Source organism: Diplotaxodon limnothrissa, linkage group LG7 (assembly GCF_057381915.1).
Source record: "Diplotaxodon limnothrissa isolate DT_005_m linkage group LG7, D_limnothrissa_male_GT1.1, whole genome shotgun sequence".
NCBI lineage: Eukaryota > Metazoa > Chordata > Actinopteri > Cichliformes > Cichlidae > Diplotaxodon > Diplotaxodon limnothrissa.
In genome coordinates, this window is record NC_140602.1 from 25,576,005 (window position 1) to 25,602,514 (window position 26,510).

At 39.4% G+C, this 26,510-nt stretch overlaps 1 protein-coding gene across 1 annotated transcript in view; it reads left to right on the forward strand.

Annotated features, from left to right (window-relative positions):
- Nucleotides 1–24,957, forward strand: part of cftr (CF transmembrane conductance regulator) — a 39,479-nt gene extending 14,522 nt beyond the window's left edge. The window contains exons 10-27 of the mRNA XM_085357769.1: nt 2,540–2,716; nt 3,185–3,376; nt 7,908–8,002; nt 8,653–8,739; nt 9,200–9,956; nt 10,103–10,234; nt 10,313–10,350; nt 11,619–11,905; nt 12,086–12,165; nt 12,578–12,728; nt 14,523–14,750; nt 16,482–16,582; nt 19,212–19,445; nt 20,984–21,139; nt 21,398–21,487; nt 21,832–22,004; nt 23,309–23,414; nt 23,809–24,957. Of these exons, the coding sequence (XP_085213895.1) occupies nt 2,540–2,716; nt 3,185–3,376; nt 7,908–8,002; nt 8,653–8,739; nt 9,200–9,956; nt 10,103–10,234; nt 10,313–10,350; nt 11,619–11,905; nt 12,086–12,165; nt 12,578–12,728; nt 14,523–14,750; nt 16,482–16,582; nt 19,212–19,445; nt 20,984–21,139; nt 21,398–21,487; nt 21,832–22,004; nt 23,309–23,414; nt 23,809–24,024 (3,300 nt within the window). The 3' untranslated portion in view covers nt 24,025–24,957. The remainder of the gene's footprint in view (nt 1–2,539; nt 2,717–3,184; nt 3,377–7,907; nt 8,003–8,652; nt 8,740–9,199; nt 9,957–10,102; nt 10,235–10,312; nt 10,351–11,618; nt 11,906–12,085; nt 12,166–12,577; nt 12,729–14,522; nt 14,751–16,481; nt 16,583–19,211; nt 19,446–20,983; nt 21,140–21,397; nt 21,488–21,831; nt 22,005–23,308; nt 23,415–23,808) is intronic.
- Nucleotides 24,958–26,510: the final 1,553 nt, after the last annotated feature.

The following is a 26,510-nucleotide window of genomic DNA, read 5'->3' on the forward strand; positions in this document are numbered from 1 at the left end:
TGAAGCCATGTTAAACTTCTGTTCAACAAACCAGTTATTCTTTACCCTTGAAAAGAAGGTGGAATAAAAGAAGATCAAAAACAAAATGGGCAAAAACCAGTTTGCTGTTTGCCAAATTGTCCTGTTAACGACAATAGCTCCAAGTACTAAAATATATGTCTATATAGGTTTGTCAGTTTATATCATTCTGGGGAAATTTTGGCCTACCCTCTTTTACAATATTGCCACAGTTCATTGAGATTTTGGACTCAGAGCTTTACCTGGACTGATCTACTGTTCTGACATTTGACTCTGCAACACTTCGGTATACAGAAGAGTTCACAGTCAACTCAATGACTGCAAGGGGCTCCGGTCTCATGGCTGCAAACTAAACCCAAATCAACCCCTTTCCCCTGTGCTAACACTTTCTGTGAATGTTTGTGCTGATATACTATTTTTGGTTTTCTCCACGCATTGCGCAAAACATTATGGCCAAATATCTCTACTTTGGTCCTGTATGTTCTAAGGACTTTGTTCCAATCTCATGGTTTGTTCAACACAACTTTGCAAACTGAAGCAGTGCTGTCGTGTTCTTCTCAGACATAAAAGGCTTTCTCCTTGAACCATCCCACAAAAGCAATATACAGTCATTTTCTAATTGCAAGGGTAATGCATTGAGTTTAATTAGGGAGCAAAGCAGCTGGTTACAGTAAAGAAGAAGAATTCCTTTTTAACAGAGATCTTTGGCAGAAACTGGCTCTGGAAGGCTGGTTGAGCTGAATGTATAAGTAAGATGATAAGTATAAAGAAGTTTTGGACAGAAACATCAAAGATCTGTTTTTTAGTTGGCTTAGAAATAAAATGTAATTGATATGTTGGTACAGGTGTCCAGTATTCTGCTTTTTGTGATGTACTGCTCTGTGTGTGTGTGTGTGTGTGTGTGTGTGTGTGTGTGTGTGTGTTTAGAAGGAGGTGGGTAAATCCAAATATATCATTATCTGAGTCAGATGTCAACAGTCACTACTAGTCCCAAACATCATCAGTCAAGCTGTAATACATTGACTCTTATCTGTGTGTTAATACAAGGTTGGGACAATCGCATGTTTGAAGAAGTCAAATTTTGACAGCCCCTACAGTAATTCCAGGTGTAATAGTTAATTCCTCACCATTGCTGGGAGACAGCAGTATAATCTTATCTATAAGCTCAGACAGTAAACTTAATCTAACAGGTGTGATTCATTGACCATGCAATACCGTGAGAAAAAGAACATCGAGCTGGGGTTTTTTCCCATGTCACTTTGCCTAATTAATTATCCAGGTGTTGTCACTATACTGGAAACTTTGCTGGAAACACAACTCTGAACTCTTGATGAGATCAAATCAGATTCTCCCCCGGCTTTCACCTCTTCCTGGAATGTGCCATTCGCAGTTGAATGGAATGGGTGTTGCCTTTCTTTACTGCTGGCAGGGTGCACATCACCTCATTAGAATGAGAATCACACAGACAAACCTATATAACCAGAGCGCAAACTGGCATTAGAGGTACGGTGACCCATAAAATGTCACAGAGGTCAATGATTAAGCCAGGCAGTCGAGCAGAGTTCCCCTCTTCTAGCAGTGAGAGGCGTCGCCCATTAATCTTTACAGACGTAAAGACCGATGAGGTGATATAAGGCCATTGTGAGACCCTGGGAGTCTTCTTCTGTCCTTGGAGAATCAAATTCCTCACAGTAATTCAATTCAATGTTATTTATAAAGCGCCAAATCAAAACAACAGTCTCCTCAAGGTGGTTTATATTGTAAGGCAGACCCTACAATAATACCTACAGAGAAAAACCCAACAATCATATGACCCCCTATGAGCAAGAACTTTGGCGACAGTGGGAAGGAAAAACTCCCTTTTAACAGGAAGAAACCTCTGGCAGAACCAGGCTGAGGGAGGGGCGGAGCCATCTGCTCCGACCAGTTGGGGTGAGAGAAGGAAAACAGGATAGAAGACATGCTGTGGAAGAGACAGAGATTAATAACAAGTGCGATTCAATGCAGAGAGGTCTATTAACACATAGTGAGTGAAAAAGGTGACTGAAAAGGAAAAACTCAATGCATCATGGGAATCCCCCAGCAGCCTATGCCTACTGCAGCATAACTAAGGGAGGATTCAGGGTCACCTGATCCAGCCTAACTGTATGCTTTAGCAAAAAGGAAAGTTTTAACCCTAATCTTAAAAGCAGTAGTTTATTCTAGTGTCACTGCCTGAGAGCACAGCATGATGGACACAGTCACTCAGCCTTGAAGCAAGCAGTTTTATCAACAAAATGAAAAACAGAAACATGCATGCCGTGTGCAGGTACACAGAGTCTTGTAAATGAAAGTGTCACATGATTCACTATAATACATTAAAAGGAGATGTTTGATTATGAAAGTCACCTTAAAGTGTAGAAAATGAACTCTTTTGTATTAAATTGTTTAAGAAATCTTAATATGCAGAAAGTAAATGATAAACAATCTTTTGCCACATACAGATATCATGTTTAGTAACTGCCTATGAACTCCTTTACAGCGTATCGGTGAGTTGTTTGAGAAGATCCAGCAGGAGAGCAAAGCAAATGGACACCTGAACGGTGACCCCGGGCTATTCTTCACCAATCTCTATGTCACCCCTGTGCTCAGAAACATCAGCCTGCACCTCGACAAAGGCCAGATGCTCGCTGTGGCTGGATCCACTGGCTCAGGAAAGGTAGGATTTCAGTCAAATTAAATTCTGGTTAGGGAGTCACTGGAGTCTGACCGATATGTCTTTCTGCTTTTTGTCAATATATTGATGTTGGTAAATAATTTTAATTTAATGGACAATAAATGCAAATTAAAGAAGAGATGGAAGAAACACCCCTCAGCCGTATTAGATGTGTTCTTGTGCATAATCTATCTGTCCTTAAGAAGCTACTGTGCAACTTGGCAACACACGTTTGAAACAATAGTAAATGAATAATGTAACAATAATGCAACAAATTGAATAAGGCAAGTTTATTTGCAACCTTCACTGTCATAATAGCTTAATATTGGCTCATAAATAATTACATGCAATAAATGCCAGTTTCCCTTGAGCAATGAAAGAAACATGATGACTCACTCCATATTCCTTGAGTTGAGAACACAGTTAGATGAAGAAGAATAAAGTGTGACCATGCTCTCCTGTTTCCTTCAGAGTTCCCTGCTCATGATGATTCTGGGAGAACTGGTGCCAACAGAGGGTAAAATTAGACACAGTGGTCGCATTTCCTTCTCACCCCAGACTTCTTGGATTATGCCAGGGACGATTCGTGACAACATCCTGTTTGGCCTGACCTATGATGAATACCGCTACAATTCTGTTATTCAGGCCTGCCAGCTGGAAGAGGTACCTTTATTCCTTTCATTCCTTTCATTCTCTTTCGCTGCTTTTTCTTTGTGTCTTTTGTTTTGCAAACATGGAATTGTATTTGTCTTGTTCAGTCATGGTGGCTGTAGCTGTTCATGCAGAATACAGATAACCTGGTACTTATTGCAAAAAACCACAAAGTAACATGTGCAGTTCATGCATTACTAGCAGTGCACCCAAGTGCCGGGTTTTCAGTTTTGTTGTGTTTTTTTAAAGCAGCAAGTTCATGGGTACAGCCTGGCCAGTGCTCTGCTAATGGCTTATTTAGTTAGTTACAAATGCACAGCTGTGGCAGTACAAATTACCAATGCTACGTGTGCTACTGCTATCTTGGATAATTATATAATTAAATCAGAGTTGGTGGGGCTACTCTGGCTTTCCACCTTTAGAGGCCATTCCAGTAAAAAATTCCAACTGGGATTTAAAAAAATTCTGACTGGAGAGATCAAATGGAATGCCCACATGTTTATGGTAATTTGGTAAACGTAGCTTTTTCCTCTGTGTTTTGACACGTGAAATATGTTTGTAGCCACTGAAAAGAAAAAAAAAATCTCCATTCTGGAAAACAAAGGTTTTGTCTTGGAGCACCTTTATCTCCTCTCTTAATGTCAGGCTGCGCATTGTGTTGTGGTTCTTTGTGTTCTGATTGGTTGGGATTTTTTGTAGTTAGGGTTATTTTGCCACCTGTTGCTTTGGCTCCTTTTTTCTTTTTTTGCAGTGTTTTTGTGTGCTTGTTTTCATGTGGGTGAAGATATTTTCAAAAACCTGCTCAAATGAATGTGTATTTTTTTTCTTTTTTTAAATTACAGCAGAAAATTTCTGTTTTAAAAATATTTATTTGTTTGGAATTAGCATAAGGGAGAGTTTCATTGTTTAGGCCACTGCCCAGAGGTCATGGCCATGGCTGAGTGGAAATGTAGATGGACTGAGAAGTCAGCAGTTTCACTTTTACATTCAGTTGTCTCTTTGGCATAACACAAGCACGGGTCTGTCTGTGGATCAAGTGACAAACGTTTGCAAAGTGAGGATATTGTCATGATAGTCCTGTCGTGACTACACCTTCAGGCTTGAAAACTTTGGACTCTTGCACTAAAACCTCTGTGTCAAGCTGCAGATCCAGCTATTGCCACATGTTTGAAGTTCATAGTGAAATTACAAGCAAACAAGTGGCCATAATGGGACTTCCTAAAAATGGCAGCCACACTGGAAGCTGACCAGAGGTGCATACTATTCAGAGCTTTCTCAGAATATGGATGATAATAGTTGTTGGCATGTAGCAACAATTTGACAGTGTCTTGATATTTTGATACTTTTTAACCACTAAGATAGCTTCTTACTGGTAAATAAGAAGAACTGACCAGACTGCTGTTCTCAGAGGAGAAGAAGTAAACTGTCAATGAACTCAGGTGACAAGATATCCCTCTTTATGTGGGACTGCACAGCATTTTTATTACTTGTCCCCCTTTTCCAAATCTTGAGACAATGTCCCTAATTTTTGGCTGATTCTGCTGAACATGCACATTTCTAAACTCTGGTTTTTACACAATGTATATCAAGTGAAGGCTTTTTAACCATAGTCAGGAGAAGATTATCTTGTCTAATGCCAAACCCATCAGGGAAAGTTACAAATTCCCAGAAATCACAAGCTTGTTTTGTCAAATGTGAAGGAGAGTACCATAAACACAAGTATAAAGAAAATAAGGCACTATAAAAGTAAAACTGAACTGAAAATGGCAGTATATTCTGAGAAAATGGTTTGCTTGAGTAATTTGTCAGCTTCGCACAGGGAGGGAAGTGTGTGGTGTGAGGTGACATGTGTGTCGTCATTGGATTAAAATTTTTAGATATGGTGCCAATCTGCGCATACAGCCAAGCTAAACCCCCAAAACTCTTAATAGGAAGGAGATAAGCTAAGAAAAATACAAAAAGAGAATATGGGAGTATAAACAAACAATTGCACGAGACCAAGAACAAATTTCAGACAACTTTTTTCCTTATTGTATTGAATCACCAATATATAAAAATAAGCTTTCACCTGTACATGCTACATGACACTCTGATAACAGTTTATTTTTAAATTAAAATTAAAATGATGTGTTTGTCCACATTTAGTATGCTGAGATCTGTTCACCCTACTGTAAACATATCACAAGCTGAGTCACTGAAAGTATGGCAGCATTACTGGATTGAAAATGTGACTACATACTAAAAAAATCTGTTTTCAGCAGAGTGAAATCTTTGCCAGCTTTTTTTTTTTTTTAAGTCTTTTCTTAGTCAGTGATCTGATTCTCTCTGCTAAGCTGCCTGTGTGGAGCCACTGCAGGGCATCGCGATGGCTCAGGTTTCACCAGTCCACATTTACACCAATTATGTGTCCCACAAACACAAATACTTGCATACTTGCAAACTCTATGCTTGTCTCTAACTCTGACACATGTACTCTCTCATAAAGCCTCAGTGTTGAGTGACGGACCTCCAGCAGAATAATGTCTCCTCTGTTACTGTGGAAATCTCACATTATGTCACTGGGATGCAATACAAGCCTTTCAGCTCACAACAAGCTGGATGGACGAGCATTGGATCTGAGGCAGTGAGATTTTAAAAAACAAACAAAAAAACCCCACACAAACACAACTTAGAAGTGTCAGTTTTTGAACATACATTACTCAAAGGTTTGGTGTGATTTTGCTTTCTGATTTGTTGAATATATCCATGGCATGAGCTGGAAGGAACACCAGGTAGTAGAACACACAAAAATAACTTCCATCAAATTTCATTTTTCTGAAAGTTGTCTCAATGCAATGCCAGAAGTTAATAAAATAAGACCCTGATATGCTACTATACTATACTATACCTATACTACTCCATATGGAAACATTAACTGTCTTGGACCAGTGCAGAAGCAGCAGGACAGATCTGACCCTGAACAATAATTAAATGCACAAAGGCTGATGCTCCAGACACTGAAAACTGATTCCTTCTTTCACTGAAAAAGTCATTTCAAGCTGTGCTAAACTGATCAGTTAGACTTTTAGCGTGACACATTAGCCTTGGCTAAAGCAATGTGCAAAATATAAACTACATAAAATAAAAAACTACAACTTTTACTGAAATCAGTCGAGAAGCTCATGCCGTGTGTGGGACCATCATATTTATTGACTGCGGAGTCACATCTCGTGGCTGATACACAATAGAAAAACTCTGCCTTTATTTTGTATTTGAGGAGATGTGTCAAATGTTTGATTTCTTCCCACTGTAAAGCCATTTTAGCTACAAGAGTTTTTTGATAGTCAAAGGTGAGGCTTTTTTCTATTTCTAATTGTTGTTTTTTTGTTCTGTTTTGTTATTGTTGTTACTATTTAACTGCTTTATTTTACAAAGCTGTTAAACAATTTGTTAACTTGGTCCTTTATACACTCCTATCCAGACAGAGGAAGCTATTTAAAAGGTAGGAAGTTTGAATGATGATAAACTTGTGCTGTCACTTCATTCCTGTTGCTGTAACTGTTTCATAATCACTGGCTGCCATATGTCTACGTGACAGTGTTCATGTGCCATCTATGCTTTGTGCTTTTGTTTAGTTAGATTTTTGAAAATGCCCATGAGAGCATATAGACAGGATAACTTTGAAAATGAGCTATAATCACTTTGAGGACTGCATTTGTTCTTTTTTCTTTATTCTTGGACATGTTTCATTGTTGCCCATTCATTCAGTGAGCAGGCATGAGGCCATCACTGCTCCATGAAATCAATGAGCTTCTTTATGAAGAAGATCGTCCACTTCATTTTCTGCCCTCTTTACAACAAGGGTGTCAAACAGTTTAACCGAGTGGATGGCATCAATGGCCAGACAGAAACATTTTTTTCACAGGCTTTCATTTCTTGTAACACTTTTGTAACAGCCTGTGACTAATGAGCAAGTGACAAGTAATGCGAGTATGGGTATTTTTACTAATGCCAAAAATAACAAAGGTAAATAATACATCTTTCCATTATGTTCTTGTATATAGCCTGTGTAGTAGGCCTAAAATTTACAACCGAAACTTTGGGTAGGACATTTGAATAAAAAGTTAAAATTGATTTTCTAGTTTTCCAAAATCACAACACAGATGATGTTCTTTGAACACAGAGATCACCTTGCAAAGAGATGCTTGGTAAAGAAGTTCTGAGTCTTCCACCTTTTGAAATTGCCTGCTGTGCCGTTCTGTGTTGGTTAGCGTGTAAGCTCGCAGGTGTGTGCAGTGACTGTGCACTTGTCTCTTTGGTTTGGTGGTGTTGCAGTGCAGACCACAGCTGCATCTAGGAGGCCAAAATTTGTTGAGAACCTAAACTAATAAAAGGACTGGATTCAAATTTAAGAAGGGCTGAATTTGGTCCACAGATCTTGAGTTAAGAGTAAAGATAACGGTACATAAAAATGAAAAATCCAGAGGATAAAAACAAGGAAGTTGAGGTATTTATGTGCCAGTCTAATGTGTTATACCCACTCTTTCCCTGTTTTCCTCTCCAGGACTTCGCTTTGCTCCCCGAGAAAGACAAGACGTATCTTATCGATGGAGGGGGGACCCTCAGTGGTGGTCAAAGAGCTCGTCTCTGCCTTGCCAGGTAGTTTCTGTCACACCTGAGCATCTGTCAGCAGGCCTCATTCACTCTTGTTTGTCTGTCAGCACAGACTACCTTTGCTCATTAGTTAGGATTTTGGTTCTTTTTTTGTATCAACTTGTGTGTTTCTTCTGTAAATTCTACATCATCGCTGTAGCACTTCCATAGCAACAGGTTACATAAAAGAAATATCATAAAACATTAAGGACATTAAAATAACCCTCTAGCTACAGTATATGTGTCCAGCAAAAAGAATAAATATCAGTGTACTTAATCAGAAGCTGCTCAGGATCACAGATCACTCATGTGTGTGTTGCTGTCTGCTTTTTATGGTTTCTGTGGCTTTTACAGCCCGAGCTTTATTGCTTTTTTAAATCTCTGTGGATCAGCCAGAAACTCTCATGTTCCCCTGCATTATTTATTGGTTTAGTGTGCTAACGTTAATTTGCAGCCACTCCTTGACTTTTTTAACTTCTGCTATCAACATAGCTATTCACTGTGACTGATATATTCCAGCTTCTCTTCTTTGCCTTTCTGCATCTTATACTTTCTCTAATTTTGTTTGTTTGCTTTTTTGTTTTTTTAAAGCAAATTGGAACATTTTCTTTACCTTCCTTGTTATCTGTGACCTAATATGTGTGTTTCTCTCTCAGGGCTGTGTATAAAGATGCAGACCTCTACCTCCTGGATGCGCCTTTCACCCACCTGGACATCGCTACAGAAAAAGAGATCTTTGAAAAGTGCGTGTGATAACAGAGAGTCTTTCATGTAGAGGAGGTCGGGGTGATTAGGCTAAAAATTGACCTCAAAGTCAAGGTTAACACTTGGTGTCTCTGAAAATGCTCTTTTCTGTTGGGAGTCATAACTGCTTTATAACAATGTAACCTTCTCAGGAAATGTGTTTCTTTCTTTTTTCTTTTTATAGAGTAACGCTTTTATGCTTGGATGGTCTTTGGTTAGCTTCCATTTTGGAAAAGCAGACAAAATTGCTTGTAAACTTTTAGAGTTGTGAAATGTATTTATATATACACTCTTATAATGTGTGTATATATAAATACACATTCATATAAATATCCATATCACTAGCTCGATATTTATAGTTTCTGGTAATTATAATTTCTATTCTGCATTTGTTAGAAAGAAATAAGCCCTTCTTTGTCAGACTTTTTTTTTAAAGTGCGCATTTTTATCCACACACAGCTGCATCTGTAAACTTATGGCCTCCAAGACTCGTGTCGTAGTAACCAGCAAGTTGGAGCATCTCAAGCGTGCAGACAAAATCCTTCTGCTGCACAATGGAGATTGTTACTTCTATGGCACCTTCTCAGAGCTGCAGGCCAAGCGTCCAGACTTCAGCTCCCTGCTTCTTGGTCTTGAGGCTTATGACAACGTCAATGCTGAGCGGCGTGGATCCATTCTCACAGAAACTCTTCGCAGGGTTTCAGTTGATGAAACCGCTGGTTTCCGTGGCCCAGAGCAAATTCGTCAGTCCTTCCGACATGCACCAGCTCAAAGCCATCCTCTAGGTGATGGCTACCCTGAAAAACGCAAGCAGTCACTCATCCTTAATCCTCTGGCAGCTGCCCGCAAGTTCTCCTTCATTGGGAATTCTCAACAAACCGGAAACACAACAGTGGAAGACAGGTCTGATGAACTCCCAGAGAGAAGATTCTCTGTAGTGCCTGAAGATGAACAAATAGAGGAGGCACTTCCGAGGAGTAACCTGTACCATGATGAGTTTCAGCACCTTAGCGGGCAGCGGCGCCAGTCTGTCTTGGAGTTCATCACCAGTGCTCGCGGCCAAGAGCGCAGAGAGCAGATGCAGTCATCTTTCAGGAAAAAGCTCTCCATCACACCGCAGTACAGCCTTGCATCAGACCTGGACATTTACTCCCGCCGCCTGTCCAAGGACAGTGTTTATGACATTAGTGAAGATGTGGATGAAGAAGACATGGAGGTAAGGCTTTTTAACATATTATCCTCTTATGTCTCTGAAAATGATTATGTAAAAATATTTTCACAAACTGTGCTATGTACCAAAATCAAGAAATTATTGTTAAGTGAGCCACATGGTTAAAACCCATCTATCCTGTTTCTTGACAGCAATGTTTTGCAGATGAACGTGACAAAAATGTCTTTGAAACTACCTCATGGAACACTTACCTACGCTACGTAAACACCAACAGGAACTTAGTCTACGTCCTCATTTTCATCTTCATTGTCTCTGTCATTGAGGTAAAAATCAAAGATTTGGGGTTTTTGTGTTATTGTGTGAATTTAATTAACGGCATTTTGTTTTCTTTTCACAAATAGGTTGCTGGCTCTGTCCTCGGTATTTTTCTTATTACTGAGTAAGTCCCATGTTTCATGTTGCCTTAAACAGAAAATGATTATGATTCTTCTCTTTGTCTTTGGATAGTCAGCTAGTGTGCTCTGAGCTTTCTGATCATGTTAACTCTAAATACTATTTAAATAGTATTTACAGACCTTACTGTAAATCACTGGTTTTCCACTGGCTCCCAATCTATAGCCAGGTGGACAAAATAATTTGTTGTAAATCATAAACTTGAGTACTATGGTTAAAAGTACATTTACACAAATGGGGCCCATGTATACAGTAAACAGACTGATTCTTATATAGTGCTTTTCTACTCTCCTGAGGCACTTAACATCCCACATTCACACAAGGACTCTTTTCTATGCTGTTTTTTAAGTTACTAACTAACATTCACACATATTCATACTTTGATGGCTGCATCAGAGAGAACCTGGGGCTAGTAGTCTTGCCCAAGGATATTTGGCATGCAGACAGGCAGGGTTTGAACCACCAGCCTTCCGGTCAGAAGATGACCTGCTCTACCACCTGTGCTACAGCCACCCAACGTATGGTGACAAAACAAGCAGATTGTGTCATTTATTCCTTCCAGCATCATCAAATAGGAACTTCGAATCAATTTATCAGAGATGTCCGAGGCTTATAAGGGTGGTCCTTGGACGATTTCTTTCGCTGTGCACATTCACATGCTAACGAGTAGGGGACACATGCATGGCTGTTGCGCTGTAGTGTGTTGGCTTGAAGAAATAAAAAACTAGCACATAGACATCCACATGGATCAGAAGTTCACCCTCTGATCAAATCCATGTCAAATGGCTCTAAGTGAACTTGTGTTTAGGTCTTATATTTCTTTTCACTTTTCTTATTTTTCACTGGCGGCTGATTTTAAATGTGACAGTAGGTTTAAATGTACTTATTTTTTGTGTTTATTTGTTTATTTAATTGTTTATTTGTTACATGTTAATTACTAGACAAAGACAAAGCCGTCCATCTTTAGGTTACAGTGAGGGACGACGAATTCGCTCTGTTCATGTAAATCGAGTTGAAAAAAAGTACTATAAGTGTAATTTTCTCTATCATGAGCTGATTTAACTGCTGCTTTATTTAATCGTGTAAATGAGAGTAACCAAAAGTGAGCAATAAAAATATCTGTTTATTAACATCAGTAATTTACATTTAGAGGTCACAATTATGCAGAAATCACTAAAAGGTAATTTTGTGATCTATTCTATAATGAAGAATTGCTCCATGTAACATTTATTATACATTCCTCACATCCAACAGTGAGGTCTGGAGGGACGCCGCCAATCCTTCATCGCCCAACTATATTGATGAGCAGCACCCCAATGCATCGTCGCCGCCTGGCCATCTCGGTGTTATTATGACACCCACCAGTGCTTATTACATCATCTACATCTTTGTAGCCCATGCGGACAGTATTCTGGCCCTGGGATTCTTCAGGGGTCTCCCTTTAGTGCATACATTACTGACTGTGTCCAAAAGACTGCATGAACAGATGCTTAGCTCTGTGCTGAGAGCCCCCATGTCTGTGCTCAACACGATAAAAACAGGTGCTTTGCTTTTTTACTTTTTGAGTAAAACAGATTTTTACTGGTTAATGGCCTAGATGATGTCACTAAATAAATGAATGATGGTAGAGAATCCCTGTAGAACAAAATCTGATTATCAATGCTGATTATTAATATCTTCCTTTACTACAACACCTTCATACTTTCGCTGTCCTCTTTCAGCCAGGATCGTGAACAGGTTCACCAAGGACATGGCCATCATAGATGACATGCTGCCATTGGTGCTTTTTGACCTCATACAGGTATTTATCCAATACTGTGGATGATGATGCAGAGTTTTTGGAACTGCAAAAAGTGACTGAAAACTACTGCGACAAATATTCCCTCTTTCTTCATTGTAAATTGATTAATGGGGTGCAATTGTAAGCAGAATAAATAAATAAATGACAATTCAATTTCAAAATTCAATTTCCTCAATTTATCCTTTAAATTTTTGAATCTTGCCCTGGAGAAATTGGACAATGTTTTTTATTCCTCTGTAAAAGTTTTACAATCATATTATAATAAAAAAGAAAGAAATGATTAAAAACAAAATGAAAACATGCAGTGAAAATAAGAACAGGGAAACTGAAAACATCTTTTTTTTAAAGCCAGAAATACCAAATAATAATAAGTCTGCTCATATCTGTTATTAACATATTTTCCCAACACCAGGTGTCATTGATCGTCGCCGGTGCCATCTTCACTGTGTCCATCATAGAGCCATACATCTTCATTGCTGCTCTCCCATTGGCTTTTATCTATGTTTTCCTCAGGAAGTACTTTCTACGAACTGGACAGCAACTCAAAGTCCTGGAGGCTGAAGGTGAGCATTGGAGAGTTGTTGGCCGTTAGAGATGACAGTGGTTTTAGGTTTTAGTGACTCCAGCAGTAAATGTAAAATGTAGAAAGGGGGGGGAAAAAGAAATTTGCTGTAGTTTAATAATATGTTTAAATATCTTTCGAGATAAATTGTCTAAATAACCTATGTAAGAAAAGAGGCTAGAAAAAATGAGAAAAAAACGTTGCTTCTTCATAAAGCAGAATGGTATTATTTAAATAGTTCTTACTGCTTTGTATGTGATGTATTATTAGGCATATGTCTGGGTGCTGTTCTTTAGCTCTGGCTCTTGCAGACTTTAATCCTGAAGATGAGTTTTTATTTTCTTTTTGAGGGGAGGGAAAATGGGCTCAGAAAAGAGTAGAGAAATGAAAGTGAGTAGTGACATATATCAGTAAAAGTGAGAACATAATAGGAAAACCAATACTGAGAACAGAGGAAAAGGGATGCTTCCTCTGAGAAGGAACCACAATCAGTGGGCAAAGCTGGCAGATGGCTTAGGGGCCAAAAGTCACTGAAACATGAAAACATGAGAGAGGAAGAGTTGAGTCAGAGGACAGGGTGTCTCAGAAAGAGAGGAACAGTTTTCTTCCAGTATTGAGACTTGGATAACGTTCATATTTGGTTGTTTTCCTTTGAGCTCCTCAAGACATCAGAAAAGATTGTTGGCTTTTGGCTTTAAAAACCAAGCCTACCTGCTGAATAATGAAAGTGTTTATATTAGTGAAGATTTTCAAAGCAGTGTAATTTTAATCATTTATAATCATTACAGTCTCGTGGGGCTTACAGAGGTCAAATCTACAGGAGTCTGTCTTTATTTACTACACTTTTTCTCAAAGTCAGATGCTTGTAATAAATGTAACAGAGAAATCTGTTTGTTGTCTTCATATTACAGTACAGTACATTTTCATCATGTACTGTGTTGCTAGTGGCGGCTGTCCATCTTTAGCTTCAGTTTAATGCACACATGAACAGTAGATATTGTGTCATCAACAACCTCATTAAGTGCACTTAAGTAAAGGTCACTTTCAAAACTTCTATGTAATAGAAATGTAATGGGTTTAAAATATTTACAATTAGTATCTAATATAGAGACTTACAATACAACATGATACATATAAATTCATTTTAGTTTAGTGGTCATAAGTTGAAGAACTGCACTGTTGCTAAAGGCCGACAGAGCAGAAGAAAGGAGGTTTGTACAGTCAGAGGATGAGGAAGCTGCTGACGATGTTGCCGCTCTGTTTTTTGGGCCTCTCTGCTGTGCCCTCGATTCTGTCACTGAATATGTGTTTCAGTGATGACGCTGAGATGTTTCCGGAGCTGCTGAGAGCTCACTGGGGTCAGAGAAATGAGCTGAGCTGGGATTTCCTCCAAGCCCATCCTGGTGTTTTACCCACTGGATTCACAGGGACAAATTACAGTGGAAATTATGCTCTGTTTATATTAGTCAGACATGGCCATTGAATTTTAATCTTGAAGAAATTATTGTGACCATAAAGACATAAGATGTGCAAAGAAGGGGTTGCTGCTAAAGTATAACTTTTCCAGGTTGATTCTTGTTTAATGAATTTATATGTATTGTAGTTTTCTAGTTCAGAAGTGTTACCTAACTAAAAGGTACCAAGTAGTGAAATTAAATGACCTTTTAGAAATTTAGTTAGCAGTTTTTTTTTATTTGTCAGTCTGATATCTGATATGTAATGCAGGGATTGTTTTACAAAGTAAGTGCTTATACATTAAGAGTTTTAAAGTCTTTTCTTTTTTCTTTTCTTGCAGCTCGTACCCCGATCTTCTCCCATCTCATCCTCTCACTAAAGGGTTTATGGACAATTCGGGCATTTGAGCGCCAGGCCTACTTTGAGACACTTTTCCACAAGGCTTTGAACACTCACACGGCCGCCTGGTTCCACTACCTGTCTGTTCTGCGGTGGTTTCTCTTCCGCTGTGACATGCTCTTCACCGTGTTCTTTACTGCTGCTGCCTTCATCGCAACAGGAAGCAACAGTGAGTGTGACTACACATGGACAATAAACTTTATATAAAAGAGAGAGAGCCACCATGACCTCAACTAATGTGTATGGACTCCACATTTTGAAGTGTCAATATTTAGACAAAAGTGTTCAGAGCCAACATAACAGTCAAACAAGCTTGGTTAGCAATTTGTATCTATAAACTGTGAAGGAGCAAAGCTAAGACATAGGCGCCTGATAACTGGTAGCTGTGAACCAAATTGTAAGACTTAAAAACATAAAAGTAAATCCCTGCCAGTAGTAGTTGTTAAGTAGGGGAAAAACAGCACTAGTGTGAAAACGCAGGCATTTTTATGGCTAAAGTTTGGGAGTTTCAGCATGGGAATCTGTCAGGACTGACCTGCTTTTGGAACCAGCCTCAAGTGGCAAGTCAGTGAACTGCATTCAAAGGGGATTGGCTGTTTGTTGCCTTTGGGTGTTGTTAGTGAAGCTGTGTTTGTGGTGATGTACAACATACATAAAGTTTATCTTAAATATTTTGGCTTTTTCACACCTTAAAGTCCAGTCAAGGTTCATATTTTTGTTGCAGCATTTCCATTTTTTCTGACAGCTTTTTTATTTGTATTTATGTTATTTAATTTTTTTTGAAATAATTGGTTTGAAAGCTGCCAGAAAAAAATATTTAAATGAATGCTAAATTACATTTCAGTTTCATTCATAATAAGTCCATAACAATAAGTTGAACTTATTTGGTCTAAACCTTTGTGGTCTACTCAGATCAAACACGAGGTGTAGTTTCACCTTGAGTCAACAATATGGATGGAGCTTCTTCAGTGTTTTGGGAAATCCACACGGCTTTCCACAGCAGGGCTACCACCAGAATCAAGTTGCAGTTAACATCATTTCAGAAGTTACCGGGAAGTTTTGCAGTTCTCGTCACTGTTGTCAAAGGACTGTCTTTCTTTTGGTATCTCCTCTATGAAAGTGAATCTTTTGCACCTGACTGCCCACAAACAGTGGCAATTAACCTGTTCTCCATTTCTGATAGTCAGTGTCAAATCACTTTGACTTCATCAGTGACAAATGTCAAAGCTTTAGAGAATATTTTTGTGATTAGATTGTGGCCAGTTGATTTCTTTAGATGATTATAATCAAAGGAGCTGGTGCATTTGAACAACCAAATGACAAGAGATCATAAAGTCAGTTTGCAATGGAGACATTACAGAATATGAGAATAATTATTGTGATTAAATGATGATTAGAAATTGAATTGTGTTGCAAGAACATTTTGAAAATTCCCACATGTTGGTTAGTAAGCACTTTGATACGCCTGCTGAGCCTAACAAGGACAAAACCCCAGTATTATCTGTAGTTTGCAGTGTGTAGAGTTAGATGATGATAAGAAGGGAACAGTTTGCCTGTGAAAAGTCATCAGAACTGCTCAAATGCCCAAGGATAAAATGTCTTGTACAAAAAGGAGGCAAGTGTTTTCTTGGTGAATTGGAATGCAGGTATACACACACAAACCCATGGGTTGTTGCGTCATAGGATCAGTTTATATTGAGAGCACATTAATGGGTCATTACACAGCTCATTAGTTTCCAATGGACCCAGTAGCAGCGCTCTAATACCTGAATGTGGGTCTGACATCAGAGAGAGCAGTTTTGATTGGACACTACTGATGCGTGTGTGTGTGTGTGTGTGTGTGTGTGTGTGTGTGTGTGTGTGTGTGTGTGTGTGTGTGCCCATGCGTGTTTTTGTACAGGGGACAAACCAGGAGAGATTGGCATTATTGTGGCCCTGGCTGTGCTTATCTGTGGGATCTTCCAGTGGGCTGTCATCACCAGCATCGCTGTAGATGGGATGGTATGTCATGCACACACACACACACACACACACACACACACACACACACACACACACACACACAAACAAAGCTATTGTCAATATATACCAAACAGTCAATGGCCAGTTATAAGTTGTTGAATTCAGGCAGATGCACACACCTAAGAAGGTTTTGTTAAATAAACCTGCAAACAAAGGTTTTACTGTTAGTCTATTTCACTATTGATGGTACTGACTTCTGGTTCACCACACCTATGGAAAAAAACTTGGATGTTTCTCTATGTTAGTATTTTCCTTCTTCCACTTCTCTTCATCCCAGCTGGTTTACTTCTGTTAATAGGAAGATTTCCCTCACTGTTGTCAAGTTCTTGCTCAATATACATTGTTGGAAGGTTAGAATTCTGTAGTATCTACATTTTGCGTGGTCTTTGTCTTACAGTATAACATGTCTCATGGGCACTATTGCTATTCTTTTGGTACTAAAACGATGACTGCTGTTACAATAGCATGCTTTATGCACTTTTCCCTTTGGGAACTGAATCCCACCTTTGCAAAATATAACTTCTCCAGCTCAGACACACTGTGCCTCATTTTCTTCAACAAGATGCCTTTCAGTCAATGGTGACCTGTAGCTACTGTTTGTAAGAGGTTTAGATCTCGTTGTTGAGATAAAAGCAATTGGCCAATAAATTCACAGCTTGTAGGTTAGTGAGACACTAGATGGTGACACTGCATTCTTAGTGAAGTGGGGTTTTTCCTCACCCAAGATGCTTCATACTCAAATAGGGAAAAGCACATCTCAGATGGGTATGGTGGTTAATAGTTGTGGCTCCTTATACTATATGTCAGTTTGTTTACACCATCAAAAAGGCAGTCAGCAGCAGATTAAAGATGGCAATGGCCATTTTTGTTCTCTGTAACAGCACTTTGTTGACTTAGCATGGCTTACCAATATTGAAGGATACTGCAGGGTTTAAGATCAAAGAGAGAAAGAGCAGGCTGAACTGCCTGTACTTTACTTTCATTTGCTCTTTTTTAAGACTTAACTTTGTGCCCATCCATCAGTTTTTTTCTCCCACATTGTTGTTAGTGAATCTTACAGAGCTTATCACAGTGTAGGACATTCTGTTCAGTATGGACACAGGCTCTCAATATGGTGGTAGAGATTTGTGTTTGGGATAAGTTAGATCTGTTCAGTCCAGTATGAATTGTGTTTGTGTGTGTGACTGCCTCTGAATTATATTTTCAGTGATACTAAAATAGCCATTAAAGTAACTTCTGATAAGCACATTTTCATTGCATTTTAAGAAAAAAGTTTATCTGTAGAATGTCAACTTCTCTACAGCTAAGATAAGGAAATGGGATGTAAGGAAGCATCCCCCTTTTTTTTTTTTACTTTTTACATGAGGGGGGCGGGGCAGCAATCTTCCAAAAGACTCAAAAGCCATCTTTATTACTTATCTATTATCCACCTGGTGGACAATAGGTAACCAGTTCTTCAGAGACAATCTGATTTTTTTGACTCTTTTTCTGATTTGGTGTTCAGTTCAGATAAAATCATTATTGTGGGTGATTTTAACATGTAGATATTGAAAACATCAACAGAATATTTAATCTAATTTTAGACTCAACTGGTGTCTCTCAAAATATAAAAGAACCCACCCATGACTTTAATCACACGCTGGATCTTGTTTTGACACGGCAAAGAAACTGAACACTTAAGTATTCACCAAAACCCTCTTTTGTCTGGTCATTTCATATAATAATAACATTACAATTACAATAATGACTTACACGGCACTGGGGAATACATTTCGTCACAGTAGATGTCTTTCAGAAAATGCTGTTAATTTTAAGGCTATCATTCCTCCAGTATTATCTTCTTCAATGCCATGTGCAAACACAGTGCAGAGCAGCTGCATGAACTGATGTTCTTGTTAATCGTTTTCTATCTTCATCAGGTATGACTTTTTTGTGGATATTGTGGCTCCTCTGACAAAAAAAGCCTCAAATCAGTACTTGACTCTGGTAAAACTCCCAAACATGAGCAAGCAGATAACTCATAGCCTGGAGGGAAAATGGCATCTCACTATTTAGAAGATCTTCATTTAGCCTTGAATTTTTTTTTTTGCTGCTTTATAAAAAAGCTCTCCACAAAGCTACAACATCTTACTATTCATCACTGATTGAAGGAAATAAGAACAACCCTTGGCTTCTCTTCAGCACTGTAGCCAGGCTTCTCGTGATGCTCTTGTTCACTCACATTTTTTTCAACTCTCTCTTCTCACTATTTTCACTACACACCATAAATCATTAGTTATTATTAATCTCTGGCTCTCTTCTACAGCAAGTCTTTGCCCTGTCTTCTTCCCCTAAACCCCAACCCATTGTAACAGATGGCCCCTCCCTGAGCCTGGTTCTGCTGGAGGTTTCTTCCTGTTAAAAGGGAGTTTTTCCTTCCCACTGTCGCCAGAGGGCTTGCTCATAGAGGTTCATATGATTGTTGGGGTTTTCTCTGTTTTCTCTATTATTGTACGGTCTTTACCTTACAATATAAAGCAGTATGAGGTAACTGTTGTTGTGATTTGGTGCTATATAAAAACAACTGAAACAAATTGAAAGAAAAATTCTGTATCTCTCTTCTTCTTAGATGCGTTCAGTGAATCGGGTATTCAAATTCATCGACCTACCATCAGAAGATCCTCGGTTGGGGAAACCTAAAGGAGGTGGCAGAGGCCTTGATATCGTCATCGACAACCCCCATGCACGTGACTGCTGGCCTAACTGTGGCCAGCTGGACGTCCGGGGCCTCACAGTGAAATACACAGAGGCTGGGCGTGCCATCCTCAACAATATCTCCTTCTCTGTGGAGGGGGGACAAAGCGTAAGTCCTTAGTGATTGGTAGAGACTGCCTGTGGAACCTGGCAGGAGAAAGCATGGTACCTCTGCCTAATTAGGTTTACCAAACAAAAGAATAATTCCCCCCAAGCGATAAAGCAATTCAAGTGCCATAGTTAGGTCACAGAAAGGTTGTGAACAATATACTAGCCAGCCACAGGAATGTGTCACAGGGATGGTTACACGTGAACACATTTCTGGTTGTTGTTTTCAGCTAATGTTGTGCAAACATTTTTTTATATTAACACTGAATCTAATTGCTATGCTAAATGGGTTTGTTGGAGTTCTGTTAAACTCTTTTCAGTATTTTTCTGAACCAAACCAGGAGACAAAATTATGAGCTAAGACAGAGATTAAAACAGACTTCAGAAAAGTGTATGTGGACTGAACTGGAAACACTATTCCAAGTGGAAGTGTTGCTCTGTGCATACAGATAGGCAACTGTTTGCTAACAAACTGACAAAAAGTGATAATATCACAGTTCTGTTTATAGCTTTTTCCTTTCCTCCCTAAGTGGCCAAGAACTGTGCGTATAGCTTCAAGTTGCAAATTAGAAGAATCTGGGCAGGGAATCAAATTTTTGTGCTCATTTATTCATTTTCAAATGAGCAAAATGTTATTTCTCTCTAGAGCTACAATAAGGCTTGAACCTGGCCAAACAATAACACAGACATAACAATCTACTAATGACTAAGTAAGCACGGCCCTGAGTGAGTGTCGGTCATGACATCACGGCATGATGGCATTATGACACATGCTTAAAATTAAAGTGGCTTATGATTTTGAATTAGCTTTCTGTAGAAAAGAGAAGACATGCAATATCTGACCACTCGCACCTCTGCTCTCCACCATTGGTTTTGGCAGTAATTATAGTCAGTATGACTTTGTCATAATGAATCAGAGCACAGTAAATATCTGCACTATGGTTTCGTGCCATTAGACGCTCAATAGCTTCGCGACAAATGTGCTAATTGTTGCTGCACAAGGAAGAAAGAAGAGAGGACTTTTAGACCATCTAGACCACAAACTCTTCCCCTCCAAAGATTTAAAAACAGCTCCATCAAAAGAAACATCAGCCCTTTTGTGTAGCTCATAGATGGAGGGAGCTATTTCAGTGTTTCAAATTATTATTAACTATTTCAAATTAAAATTTCAATTAAATGGAGTAATGGAGAGAAGGATAACAAAAATTCAAGTAACAACAATAGATCCCTTTTTGTAAGGTGCGAACAGCTTTTAGTGGTGCTTCTGAAGAAACTGATGTTAGTACGACGCCAGCTAAACTAAAGAGAAACGGTAAATGCTTATATGTCTTATTGCAGGGCACAAGTAAACTGACACAGTAGCCATGCAAATGAAAAAGTGCTGTCATCTATATTACAATAAAAAGGATGAGCATTCAGACACAAGGTCAATGAACCCGTTCAACATGAGGGCATGTTGAACGGGTTCATTAATTGTATTACATAACAGAAAAAGCTGGATATGAGCATTTACCATGAAAATGTTATGACTGTGTGCAGGTTGGTCTGCTGGGTCGAACAGGTTCAGGGAAGAGCACCCTGCTGTCTGCTCTGCTGCGTCTCACCTCCACAGAAGGAGACATTTCTATCGATGGTGTTTCCTGGAACTCTGTCTCATTGCAAACATGGAGGAAGGCCTTCGGTGTGGTGCCACAGGTATATCTATGAGTGATTAACTTCTGATATTTGATGCAGTTTCAGACAGTTACCCCAGCATCTACTGCTTATCTGGGTCTAAAAACGGTCTAAGCCAGTGGTTCCCAAACTGTTTTTTGCTAGGCCCCCTCTCTGTTTTACAAGGAAAATGACTTAATGTTTTGAAACTTAAGTCATTATTCTTGGATGTTACAAGATATCTTTTTAATCCAGTCTATTGAGAGTTAACTGTTTAAGTCTCTGGTCTTTCTTGAACAGAAAGTCTTTATCCTGACTGGAACTTTCCGGATGAACCTGGACCCACATGGAAATTACAGCGACACAGAACTGTGGAAGGTGGCTGAGGAGGTGAGGAGGAGGCGGTGTTTTCTTTGTTTCGTAATTTAGTTATGATTGATAAAGCAGCCTTGTTTTGATTCAATTAGAGATAATAAAGCTCATGTTTTGGAGTTAGACACAATCTTACATGCCCTCTTTGAGCTTTCCCCTCATGCTAGGAATAAATATGGAATTATTGTACTGTCTGCATAGGACAGTGATGTTGGTAAAATTACTGCCATGCAGTTTTACCACCATTTCAACATTGATGTCATGAAGTTTACACTAATATTTTAAAATGCTAAAAATGAGGTAAAGATAATATGGAACTTCGGACTTTCAGTAAAAGTAAACTCTGTCTTGTGTGCCCTCAGGTGGGTCTGAAGTCTGTGATTGAGCAGTTCCCAGACAAGCTAGACTTTCAGCTGGAGTATGGAGGCAGCGTGCTGTGCAATGGACACAAACAGCTGGTTTGTCTTGCCCGTTCCATCCTCAGTAGAGCCCGTATCCTGCTGCTGGATGAGCCATCTGCCTACCTTGACCCTATGTGAGTATTAAACACTGTCTACTCAATAATCAACATATATAAATCACATTTGATTTAAAAATATCACTAGACCAGTATATGGGGCTTACATGTGCTGTTAAATGGTCACTACAGCGGTACTTTTATAATACCTTTCTACTCAATTGAGCACTCAATGTGCTTTCTACTGCAAGTCTCATTCATCCCGTCACACAGCACTTTTATGTATGTGCAGGGTTTCCTAACTGCTGCAAACACAAAGCGATTAAGTTAACAGTTAACCTTCTGATTGGTAGATGACCTGAGCGATAACCGTCCACAATGATTTAAACAATGAGATCAGTCTCTATGCAAGTAATCCCTTGGATCTAAAAGCTCTTGCTTCAGACTGCTCTATATGCCGAATTTTGGGCATTTTTTCTACTTTTAGATCTGTATGATTTGAATCATAAGGTATATCTTTAATATGACCCACCCAGTCTGCTATTCAGACTTTTTATTTGTTAGGGGCCACCAATCAGAAGAAAGTTGGCTTAAAGGAGAAGGAGGTGAAGGAGGCTTGTTTCAGTCAGTCGATGAACTGAGTAGCTACACAAAGACCCAGAAGAACTGTGACTGATTCAAGGCTACTTCAGTAGAATCCAAGGAAAAAATAGCATTACAAGCTCACGGCTGGATTTTCTTTATTCCGCTTAAACAAATAGTCCCATTGAGACTCAGTGTCTGATTTACAAGAGAGACCTGTTCCAGACAAACATATCAAAATCACAACAATAAAAAAAAAAATGAAATAGCTAAAGTTAGCTCAAAGGTATTGCCCAAAGGTATGACCCCATGTGACAAAGGAGCGGCGACAAGTAGCTTTCATTAGAAGTGAATAAAAAATGTTTTGTCTATGAAGTTCCTTTGCTAACACATGCTTAAACACAGCTGCTTCCTGAAAGAGTTTGTATATTGTTTGTGGCGTTCTCCCTGTTAAAGCCAAGCAGTAAGGTGAAGTCACATTGCAACGGCAGTCATGCAAATCCAGCATGTGTGGTGTTCCTGTCACTGCATATGGTGACAATCCAGATTGCTTACAGTAATTTAAGCCTAATGTATGTGTGTGTGTAACCATATGTGCAGGATGGTGGAGAAGGGGGGGTCATGGTAGTAAATGAAGCTTATAATAAACCGTCTAGCTTAATGCTCTGCAGAATTTGCCTGAGGTTAAACTAATGCAATAGCAGTGAAGGAAAAGCCTTTGATAACAGTAATGTGTGTGTGTGTGTGTGTGTGTGTGTGTGTGTGTGTGTGTGTGTGTGTGTGTGTGTGTGTGTGAACAGAACACTGAAGGTCCTGAGGAAGACACTGAAACAGGCGTTTTCAGGCTGCACCGTCATCATGTCAGAACACAGGGTGGATCCACTGACGGACTGTCAGTCATTCCTGGTAAGTTCTGGTCTAAGTTTATTTCTTAGTTGCTCTCATACGTTTGTCGAAGTTTATGAAACTCGAGTAGAGCACTGTAAGATCATCTATCAACACTCCCTCATGCTGCGGGTCTTGAAAGTGCTGGGTTGTTTGCAATGCTAACAAATTGTGTTGCCTTAATGGGAAGGTCAAAACTTCCTTACAGGGGACAAGAATTATTATCTGCAGAATAATAACCCTGCACATAAACTACTTTTTCCATACGTGAGTTTTCAAAATAAAACAAATATATATAAATGCGGCAATTTGTTTTTACATTTCTGGTGAGTTGGCATATTTTACAGAAAAAAAAGAACATTTTGATGAACAACAAAATGAAGCTGCCTCTCCTTCCTCTCTCCCTCCTGTTCAGATGATTGAAGGCAGCTCCATGAAAACATACGACTCCATTCAGAAGCTCATGAATGAGAAGAGTCACCTCAAACAGGCCATGAGCACAGCCGATCGGCTCCGCCTCTTCCCAACGCTTCACCGCCTTAACTCCAACAAGAGGCCGACGCCACAGACCGCCAAGATCTCCTCACTGCCAGAGGAAGCAGAAGATGAAGTCCATGACACGAGACTCTAACTGGCCAGCTGCAAACACACATGCGCATACACACCTGCAGGGACAAACAAACAGCTGTTTGAAGACCAATGATTTGGGGTTAATTTCTGAAGCAAGATTGACGAGGCCATAATGACAGAATCTGAATCAGTTTGGACAACTCAGGCATATTATTTTACCCACTCTTAGGAGAATAGTGAATTGTGTCTTACAGAAATTGAAGCCACATTTTTCATAGCCAAACATAGCTGCTGAGATCCACTTCACTGTCACAAAGTAAAACCAGGATTATGAAGCTTTGCACACATTAAAAAAAGAGCTATGTCCTAAATTACTTAAACAGTCCAGCTACCTACTATTTTATTAACCTTTTACCAAAGGTGTGACTGGAGCCGATCCCAACATAGGGCAAAAGGCAGGATAAGCAATAATAAGTAAGTAAAGTTTATTACAGAGAGCTTTTCACAAAGAAGCAGTCACAAAGTGCTGTATCACAAAGCAGAGTAAAACCTGCCACTCTGGACAAGTTATTACTCCATCACAAGGCTAACACAGAGACAGTGAACCACACACTCACATCTAAAACCAGTAAAGTCATGAGCTAACCTAACACGAATGTCTTTGGACTGTGGGAAAGAACTGGAAGATGCTGAGGAACCCAAAGAACATGCTCAACACAAAAAGAGAAGCCAGCAAGGAGGTGAGGTGATGTGTTAACCACTGTACCACTGTGTCGCTCCCACCTCAGAATAGGCATGTTTAAAAGTTGCCTGAACATGACTGAGTGTGCACAGTGCAAAATATGAAGGATGAGAGTACAGATGCAAAACTTCTAATTGCAGGTGTCTCAAACATTAGAATAACACAAATGCAAGTTTAGGAGTATTATTTTTTTGTTTGTTTTTTTTAAAGAAAATGTGTGCAATGGTGAATTCTGCCACTAAATTAAAGGAAAATCAGTGTGTGTGCGTGCGTGCGCGTGCGTGTGCGTGCGTGCGTGCGTGCGTGCGTGCGTGCGTGCGTGCGTGCGTGCGTGTGTGAATGAAAGGCTTCACAAGCACACTGCATGGAAGATAAAGAAGAGTATGGAAAGGGACCAGCTAAATAGAGGAAGAATCGTATGACTTACAAAGAGCTGACATGTAAACAAAGCACATCATAGCATGCACCAGAGTCCGGGTTCAGTCTGACTAAGTGGACACTGTTATTTAGCTCATTAAAGAGCTCCGGCAGGTTTCAGTGATGAACAAACAGTACATGAGCTCATTGAGTTCAGATGGTTCTCACAGATGTGCTCTTCTGCACTTGCTTTGAAAAAAGGGAAAGAAATCCATACTTGTCTTTTTGCATGATTTGTTGTTTAAACAGGATTTTTATTGGTTTCAGTTGCAGTTTTTTGTTTGTTTTTTTTGAAAAGCATTTTGGCTAACAGCCAGCTCATTTTCACTGGAGCACCTCAGACTGAACGTCTAATAACAGCCACTGTAGAAGCCTGACTTTTTAGATGCATTTTGAATGAGTGTGGAGCATGTAACTGAGCATTGTGAGCAAACAGGAAAACAATAAGGCCACATACTTTGTTCTCTATTCTTGGCATATGGAACCGTTAAAAAATAAGAACAATCACAAGAACAGATGTTCTTCTGTTTTACCAAAATGTATCAGTATCAAGCAGGAGTCTTCATGCACACCCTACACAGTCCCCAAAGGCAGCCATTCAAATCCCACTATTTATATTTTTACTTGTATAGCAGGCATCCCGATAGCCAAGCAGTTAGCAAGAGTGAGACAATACACTCCACACCAGACTGGAATAATTTGAACAAGTCAAATTGAACGTAACTGTTGATATTAGCAAATGTTATTCAATAGTTTTGAAGAATCAAATTATAACCATACTATAATTCATTATAAGTTCCTCATTTATGTGGTGAAGCTGCTGTTAGAACTGCTCTGAGATTTAGCAGCACTCACACAGGCACTCCAAAGGCATACTGATGTATCCTCGACCAGCATGTTGGTGCTGGGCTGAAGCCTCCAGGCCACCTCATAGCCTCCCCAAGAAAGACAAAGCATCCTATCACACTGTAAAACCTGCCTAGGAACGGCTCAAGACGCACAAGTCTGGAAAAATGTCAAGGTGTCTGGTGCAAAGGATTGATTTTAATGACGTGCTCGTTGGCTTTTACTTTTTATTTATTGTGGCTGTATGTGCCAAACTAGGAGATCAAGAGCAATAACAGCAGCTCATTAAATGAGACTTCTGCAGTGGCTTTGTGTGTCTTTTTGGATTTTTCTTTTAAATAAAGCAAATAGTCCCAAATTCCTTCTGTCTATAGTCAGTCAGTCTGACCCTTAAGTAACTTAACTGATGTCCACAAAACAGTGACGCTGTTGGCTGACGCTAATAGTTTGTGATGACTCTGATACCCTTATTTTTCTATGCGTATGCACTTTAGAGACACCCTGAGGTACTCACCAGCTTTCACAGCACGGAAACAGTCACA